Source organism: Myotis davidii, unplaced genomic scaffold (genome assembly GCF_000327345.1).
Source record: "Myotis davidii unplaced genomic scaffold, ASM32734v1 scaffold324, whole genome shotgun sequence".
Classification (NCBI taxonomy): Eukaryota; Metazoa; Chordata; class Mammalia; order Chiroptera; family Vespertilionidae; genus Myotis; species Myotis davidii.
This window is the reverse complement of record NW_006295053.1, coordinates 246405-255447: the sequence shown is the minus strand read 5'-3', so window position 1 is coordinate 255447 and position 9043 is coordinate 246405. Positions and strand designations below refer to the sequence as shown.

Genomic DNA, 9043 nt, shown 5'->3' with positions numbered 1-9043 from the left:
CGGGGCTGCAGGTGAACAGGTGGCTGCTGTTGAGTGGCAGGAGGATCTTGATGTAGTTCTGACAGTCGCGCTGGGGAAAGAGGGGCAGGATGTCAGGCTCAAGCCAGCCGCCAGGGGGCACCACCGAGACCCAAGGCCAGGGCTGGGGGTGAGGCCTCAAATGTGGACCCGACTGAGCCCCCCAAGGACCACAGATGTGTGTAGGTGGGACCTCAGGGGTCAGCCAGCTCTGTGGTCGGTAGCCCTTAGTTCCGTCTGGGGTGAGGCACGGAAACGCCTCCTCTTGGGCGGCCTTGGCCCCTGAAGGTCCTCGGTGCAAACGGATGGTCCCTCCCAACCCACATGGGGAGGGAGCCACAGCCCAGAGCAGGAGACACTCGGCCTGATGCCGGCCCCAGACTCATGGGCAGCCTCCAAGTCCCACCTTGCACACCCGGCATGTTCCCATCGGGAGACACCACCTCCTCAATACATTGGGAATCTGACCCGGCCTCCCTCGCTGGTCCAGGCCACCAGCAGCTCCCCTCCCTCGCTGGTCTCCCTCCCTCGTCCTCGCCGCATGGAGGCCACTGTCCGCCCCTCCTGATGAACGCCAGGCTCGTCCCTCCCCTGGTTCCGCAGACACCCCACTGGGAGTAAAACCCACTGGCCTGCTCCTCCTGCAAGTGCCCCCCGTCAGCTCCCTCACCGCCTTCTCCTCTTGGCTCAGATGGCACTTTTTTTTTTGGAAGGAAGTGTCTAACCGGACTACCTTTTACATTGACTGATTCTTGCCTGTTGTTCTTTCTTCTCTTTCACAATTGAATCTCCAGTGTCTAAAAGTACCTGGGCACAGAGCAAGTGCTGCCCAGCCAGTGTGGCTCAGTGGTTGATCATAACCTATGAGCGATCCCTGGTCAAGGGCATAGGCCCGGATTGTGGGCTGGATCCCCAGTGGGGGGCATGCAGGAGGCAGCCAATCAATGATTCCCTCTCATCACTGATATTTCTATCTCTCTCTCCCTCTCCAAAATCAATAATAAATATATACATGTACATATATATATATAAATAATTATATAATTTTTTTTAGAAGATACTATGTGCTGAATGAAAGAAGTTAGGGTGTCAGCACTTGAACCTGTGTCTCCATCCCAAGTCCGGCGCTCTTCTGCCGTCTCCTTAGCTGCCCCCGCTGCACTCAGGACCAGCGGCCTCTGGGAATAGTGGGGAGTCCTCCAGAAGGACCCCCGGGACTGGATGAGACCCGCATCCATTGGTCTGGCCAAAGCCAAACCAGGAGCTGTCAGACCTGCCACATCCGGCACCATGTGCAGAGGGACACGATAGCTGTCCCCACCCAGTCGCTGCTCCTGCCAGAAGCTCACGTTTATCTGGCACTTATACTGTGCCAGGTGCCTTATTCCTATGACCTCACTGAATCCTCACTCACGGTGGGTACCGTGAGGCAGGCATCACTATCCCCATTTTATTAATTTTTTATATATTTTTATTGATTTCAGAAAGGAAGGGAGAGGGAGATACCCTGCACGCCCCCCAACTGGGGGATCGAGCCCTCAACCGGGGCATGTGCCCTGACTGCGAATTAAACCATGACCTCTTGGTTCATGGGTCAATGCTCAACCACTGAGCCACGCCGGCCGGGCTACTATCCCCATTTCACAGATGGGAACACTAAGGCCCAGAGCGGCAAATCTACTGGCCCAAGATTCAGAGCCAGGTCTGGCCATCTCAGAAGCCTGTGCCCGCCCACCACAGCCGGCTGCACCTGCTCCCACTCGCGCTTCCGTCCCGGGTCCAGGACCACCGCCCTCCATCCCGCCTGCAGCCCAGGCCGCCTTCAGGTCCCAGCTCACCTGTGGGTCCTTGCCCTTGAAGCTGCACTGGTATTTCCTCTCGGCATCTGCACTCCACAGCAGCTGGGGAACGAGGCAGCAGGTGAGCGTGCATGTGGGAATGGAGGGTCCGCCCCCCACCACCCCCAACTCCTTTCCCCTCTCTGCCTGCATCATCCCCGGACCCAGGAGGTCAGTCTTCCTGTCCGCCTTCCCTCCTGCCACCCTCTGCCCCGGGCATCGTCTCTCACCTCCTGGTACTCCCCGCCCGGCAGGAAGCTGGCGCTGCTATTGAGTGCGAAGAGGGCCTCCCGGGCCCCCACGTACAGGGTCTCCCCGTCCCTGCTCAGCAGAAGGGCGGTGTAGTTGGAGACGTTTTCAGCTTGGAATCTGAAGGATGGTCGCTCTTCAGAGTCTGGGGAGAGGAAGATGGACATTAGCTGGGGGCCACCACGACCACCAAACACCAACTTCTAGAACCAACCAACATAGTCAGCAAGGCAGTGGGCGGCAAGGGGCCGAGGACAAGGGGACCAGGCTTACAGGGAGCAGCATTCCCGCCTCGCAAACATTATGCAAGAAACAAAGGCACGAAGGTGAACGGAAAAGAATGTTAATTGTATAAAAAAATCCAAACCACCTCCATGTCCCAGCACGGGGGCTGGGTGTGAAAATCAACCCCCATACTTCATGGGACAGAACACAAGCAAATGGCAAAAACGATGCTTTTTCAGAAGCCCCAGAAAAACAAGCAAAGTTTCCTAAGAAAGGCCTGGTCAAAATATGACGGGAACGTCCCTAGCCGGTGTGACTCAGCGGATAGAGCGTCGGCCTGCGGACCGAAAGGTCCCGGGTTCGATTCTGGTCAAGGGCACGTACCCTGGTTGCAGGCTCCTCCCCAGCTCGGGCCCTAGTCGGGGTGCGTGCAGGAGGCAACCCGACGATGGGTTTCTCTCACATCGATGTTTCTCTCTGTCTTTCCCTCTCTCTCCCACACTCTCCCTAAAATCAATGGAAAAATATCCTCGGGTGAGGATTAAAAAAAAATGAAATAAAATAAAATGACGGGAACTAAAATACGAAGTGATGGTTTTTGAGCCCGTGTCAGAATACAAGGGAAGAGAGGGACGGCACACTCTCCTTTGCGCGGCATCAGACCCAGAGAGAAGGCCTGGCAAGCACCGTGCACCCCCGGCCCCTCAGTGACCACCAGGATGCTCGGGCGACGTGTGGCTGTGAAACAGGACATTCAAATTCTCAACCTTGACCTCAGGAGCCTGAGCCTGTGACAGACAGACACTGACGCTGGAGACGCGGGCAGTTAGGAAGTGGAGTCTCTCTCGTCCTCGGAGAGCAAAGGGCCAGAAGACACCGTCAGCGATGACGGGGACAAGGCACTGAGGGTTATGCCTATTAATTTAAACTGCAAAGGTAACCAAAGAGAGTGGCAGGAAATGTTTGGAGGAGGTGGGGAAGGGTCTGAGTGCTAGACACCCTTATTTCTTGCTTTTTTTAAAAAAATTTTTACATATATTTTTATTGATTTCAGAGAGGAAGGGAGAGAGAAACATCAATGATGAGAGAGAATCATGGATCGGCTGCCTCCTGCACGCCCCCTACTGGGGATCGAGCCCACAACCCAGGTATGTGCCCTGACCGGGAATCCAACCGTGACCTCCTGGTTTGTGAGTCGACGCTCAACCACTGAGCCACACCGGCCGGGCTAGACAGCCTCATTTCTTATCAGCAGCCAATCAGATAAGCCAAGAATAGGGATATTAGCATTTTACTAACGGTACACAGAGAAAACCACTGTGTGACAAGAAGTGTAAGGGACAAAGGTTGCCCCCCCCCTTTTTTTAAAAAAATATATTTTATTGATTTTTTACAGAGAGGAAGGGAGAGAGGTAGAGAGTTAGAAACATCGATGAGAGAGAAACATCGGTCAGCTGCCTCCTGCACCCCTCCTACTGGGGATGTGCCCACAACCCAGGTACATGCCTTTGACCAGAATCGAACCTGGGACCCTTCAGTCCGCAGGCCGACGCTCTATCCACTGAGCCCAACCAGTTTCGGCGGTTGCCCCTTTTAACCGGGCCTAGGACTGGGGAAGAGTGAGGCAGTTGTTGCTTTTCACAGCAAGTCCTACACTTAAAAAAATTATGTGCATGTACCTTTTATATTATTATTGATTTCAGAGAGGAAGGGAGAGGGAGAGAGAGAGAGAGAAACATCAATGATGAGAGAGAATCATCAATTGGCTGCCTCCTGCACGCCCCCTATTGGGAATCGAGCCCAGGCATGTGCCCTTGACCGGAATCGAACCTGGGACCCTTCAATCCATAGGCTGATGCTCTATCCACTGAGCCAAACCAGCCAGGGCATGTGCATGTACTTTGATATAAATTTTAAATATCTTTCGCTGTTATAGAATACGTAACGACAAGGAAATATACTAATGACATACCACTAAGCGAAACCAGGTTATAAAGTAGTATGTCTTGTTAGATTCTATTTTTGTATATGGGAAAAATATAAATATAGAGAAAAAAATCTGGAAGAATGAGTCACTGAAATGCTCAAGAGTGGTAGCCCGGGTAGGATTATAGGGAATTTCTTTTCCTTTTTCACGCGTTATCATTTTTGGATGCTACAGGTTGGACTTGGGTGATGCACAAGAAATGCATCAGAGCCCTAGCTGGTTTGGCTCAGTGGATAGAGCTTTCTCCTGCAGACTGATGGGTCCCGGGTTCAATTCTGGTCAAGGGCACATGCCTGCGTTGCGGGCTCGATCCCCAGTAGGGGCCATGCAGGAGGCAGCTAATCAATGATTCTCTCTCATCATTGATGTTTCTCTCTCTCTTTTCCCCTCTCTTCCTCTCTGAAATCAATAAAAATACGTATTTTTTAAAAAGAAATACATTAATGAGGAGCACCAGGGCACCGTTTGTGCTTGGAGTGACTCACAGATTTGCCAAGAAATTATTCTAAAAATTCTAAGCAGCTGATATGAAAAGGAAAACAAGCAGAAAGCAGCCACCCTGCCCCAACCTCCGGCGTCTCCTAACTGACCGGTGGATTATGACCACGCAAACATATACAGTCTCCTGAAGCAGAAGAAGCAGAAGGCCGGCCACATGCCAACAGAGCGGCTGGGGAGACGGCGTTGTGGGCGTTTCCACGGGGAGCAATTTTACATACCCCCAGCCTGGTTCCACAAGAGTGAGGAAAACACAAAGGAAAGAAGGGAGTGAAACATAAACACTAAAATCCGGCGCAGAGGAGAACAAAACAAACCTGGAGAAAACATCGACACCAGTGAGGAAGGAGAGATTCCCATAAGCAGGTCATAGGTCCGCATACATCTAGTGCCGAGCCTCCCAGTGGCCAAGGAGAAAAGGGAAATGAGACTACCTCATCTTCGCTGTCCAAGAGGAGGAACACATACCAGCAACAAGCCTCCCACCTGGAACCGGAGTCGGAACTGAGTTGCAGGGGCAATGCACAGGGGAGAGTCCTGCCTTAATGTTCAAGAGCCCGAACTCGGCTGCCAAAACCACGCCGGGCAGCTGTGGTTGGAGCTTTTAAGGCCTCTCTCTCTTTTTTTTTTAAAAATATATTTTATTGATTTTTTTACAGAGAGGAAGGGAGAGAGATAGAAAGTCAGAAACATCGATGAGAGAGAAACATCGATCAGCTGCCTCCTGCACATCTCCTAATGGGGATGTGCCCGCAGCCCAGGTACATGCCCTTGACCGGAATCGAACCTGGGACCTTTCAGTCCGCAGGCCGACGCTCTATCCACTGACCCAAACCGGTTTCGGTTTAAGGCCTCTCTTTAAACTCCTACGTCCAGCATCATATTCCTGACTCCTCTCCACTTTCTATGGGCACTCTACACGCTGGGAGGCCCAAGGGACGTTTCCAGCACAAACCTCCCGCTTCTCGCATCCAAAACTTCCCAACACATGGGGTCCCAATGAAGTTGCTCGTGCTCAGGCCAATGAGCCGATGAGCTGACTTTTCTGTGCTCTGCGCCTGCGAAGAACCGACCCCCACTCAAGAGTGCCCTCCTGTCGGCCACCAGGAGTCCACTTGGGAAGGCGCCATGCTCAATGCGCTGTAGATATGAACTCTTTGCATGCACGCAACATACCCCAGGAGGTAGGGGCTGCTATTCTCCCCACTTCGCAAACGAAGAAATCAAAGCTCAGAGAGATGAAGCAACATACACAAAGCCACACCGAAACCGTGACCTCCTGGTTCATGGGTCGACGATCTACCCCTGAGCCACACCGGGCACTCCAGCTCCAATGCCGTGGGCCTGGGACGGGGCCTAAAAATGTGCAGTTTGACAAGCTCCGTGATTATGGAGGAGAAGGCCCAAGGACCACAGTTTGAGAAGCGCATAAGGCAGCGGTTCTCAACCTGTGGGTCGTGACCCCTGGGGGGTCGAACGACCCTTCCACGGGGGTCGCCTAAGACCATCGGAAAACACATATATAATTACATATCGTTTTTGAGATTAATCACTATGCTTTAATTATGTTCAATTTGTAACAATGAAAATACATCCTGCATATCAGATATTTACAGTACGATTCATAACAGTAGCAACATGACAGTTATGAAGTAGCAACGAAAATAATTTTATAGTTGGGGGTCACCACAGCATGAGGAACTGTATGAAAGGGTCGTGGCGTTAGGAAGGTTGAGAACCACTGGCATAAGGTCTCCTGTAGGGCAGTGTACACGTCACCTCACTCAGCCTGGTTTTCTCGTAGGTAGCATGGGGCTAATGCAACAAACCTAAGACTCCCAGCAGCCTCATGAGGAGCCAGTGAGACGAGGGCAAGTGGCTGGCATCCCTCCAGGGTCCTTAAGCAAGGGCTGGCCCTACTGTGCCCAGGCCCGCCTGCCTGCAGAGGGGGACTTCCTCGTAAGTCTGGGCATCTGCCCAGATAATACAGAGATGTCAAAGGTCATCAGAGATACAAGCTCAAGTCCAGGTGGCAGCTCGGCCCCACTCAGGCCTGGAAGGGAGGGGGCAATTGCCAAGGGTCACGCAGACAGAGCACAGCCGGTTAGAGGGGCAGCCCGGGCGCCAGCTGCTCATCCGGGTCCAGCCCAGCCCTCCACACAGCCAGCTGCTCAGGGCCCCGCACCTCCTCCAGGCGCACTGGGAGCACGGGGACGCGGTGCAGGGACACAAACGCCTCGGAGAACTGAGTGAAGGGCCCCTCACACCACAGCTTCCCATTCTGGGGGCACTCCTTCTGCGCCCCCCTGCCCTGGGCCTCCCAGACTCAAAGTCCTGAAGGTCTTGTCCCCCATGGTCCCCCTGCCCTGGGCCGGCTTCCTAACTGGAGTCCCAATGAGACAAATCAAGAGCCCTAGCCAGTTTGGCTCAGTGGATAGGGCGTCGGCCTGCGGACTGAAGGGGCCCGGGTTCGATTCCGGTCAAGGGCATGTACCTTGGTTGCAGGTTCCTCCCCAGCCCGGGCCCTGATTAGGGCATGTGCAGGAGGCAACCAATCGCTGTGTTTCTCTCACATCGATGTTTCTCTGTCTCTCTCCCTCTCTCTTCCACTCTCCCTAAAAATCAATGGAAAAATATCCTCGAGTGAGGATTAACCAAAACAAACAAACAAAACAACACACACACACACAAAACAAATCAGGAGTGCACACTCTAGAAGCAGAGACCTGGGTTCAAATCCTGCCTCTGGCACTCACGAACCCTCTGCCACCAGGACAAGCCACTTAACATCTTGCAGCCTCACTCTCCTTATCTGTAAAATGGGGATAATAGCACCTCGCCTCACGGGGTTGTTATGAGAGGGAACGAGATTACGCACATAAATAACAACACACATAATGAGCCACGTTTGCTGACTGCTTACTCCCAACGACCGCGCGCACGCTACCCACCCAGTGCTGGCTGCTGGCGCGGCGTCTGGCACACGACCAGCGCTCGAGTGGATCAAAAACAAAAGCCCAGAGCCCTGCAGGAAAATCCAGCCCGGCCAGCCGGTCGGGGGGGAGCGGGGCGGAGGGAGCAGCGCCTCCCTCGTCCTCCTGCGTAATTAAAACACTGGCGCCCGGAGATGCCAACCCAGGCCTGCACCTGGGCACACGGAGCCCAGGCCAGTCTCAGGGCATCAGCTGCGAGGCGGGCGGGGAGGCGAGGGTCAGCCACGCGCGCACATGTGTGTGAGCTGGTCCCGGCTCCGTGGCGCTCTGAGTGATGGTCTCACCCGGGCGGCCAGTGCCCGGGTCCCCTCGGGTCACAGCACAGACATCTGTGTGGGCCCTGCCTGAGCTTGCCCGTGTGTGTGTGTGTGTGTGTGTGTGTGTATGTGTGTGTGTGTGTGTCTGCGCCCCACCGCAGGGCTTGTCCGTGCTTGTGTGTTCGCTCCGGGGTGCTGTTTGTGCAGAGGTGACAGGGAGGGGGTGCCTGGGCACTGGCACACACACCTGGGGGCCGCTCTTAGCTGCTGCGCTGCTGCGTGTGATGGCGGGTGCCTCGCTGGGCCATCCTCATCCCCTACCAGCGGGTCAGCCCAGCACCCAGGTCGCCTGAGGCCGTGGCCGGTTTCCCAGGTGGGACGAAACCTTTGCCTCCATCCTGCAGACCTGAGCCAGGGGCTGTGCAGGGCTCCCAGGAGGCCGGATGGGGGTGACGTGAAGCTGGGCATGTCAGACTGCAAGCAAGTTACACAGTGCCTCTCTCCAACTCTCTCCTTCTGCCTGTCAGAACATGCTGGGAACCTCCTCAACTCTAAGCATTCTTCACCAAAATTCATAAAAAAATAACTTAAGGTTCTATCACTAAATGAACTGTGTGTAACTTCAGGGATTGTTGAATATCAGCCCCCAGCCCCATCGGGAGGCTCACCTTGCCTGTGACTCAGCCGGAAGCGGGGAGCCTCTGGAGTGAGCCGGGAATAGGATCAGCACCTCCCCCACCCCAGGAGGTCCCCACCCAGGCCAGCAGGGCATGACTCAGAGCCCCACCCCACCTTTCTCCCCTTGGCGGCTCCTGGCACCGCACGGCTGACCTGGCCCTCACATCTCACCCTCCACAGGCCCCGGCAGGAGGAGGCCGGCGGCAACTACCAGCTTCCAGGGGAGTCAGAGCCAGAAGGTGTCCCCGGCGGGGGTGGCGGTCCCTTCTCCCTCAGCTGGAACCGCAAAGTCCCAGAGGC

The 9043-nt window shown here is 54.6% G+C and overlaps 1 protein-coding gene across 1 annotated transcript in view; it reads right to left on the bottom strand.

Annotated features, from left to right (window-relative positions):
• The window catches only part of SEMA4B (semaphorin 4B), a gene marked incomplete at its 5' end in the record, with an annotated part of 31587 nt that overhangs the window by 10468 nt on the left and 12076 nt on the right, over window positions 1–9043 (bottom strand). The window contains 3 exon segments of the mRNA XM_015567731.1: window positions 1–70; window positions 1857–1919; window positions 2087–2250. Coding sequence (XP_015423217.1) covers window positions 1–70; window positions 1857–1919; window positions 2087–2250 — 297 coding nt within the window.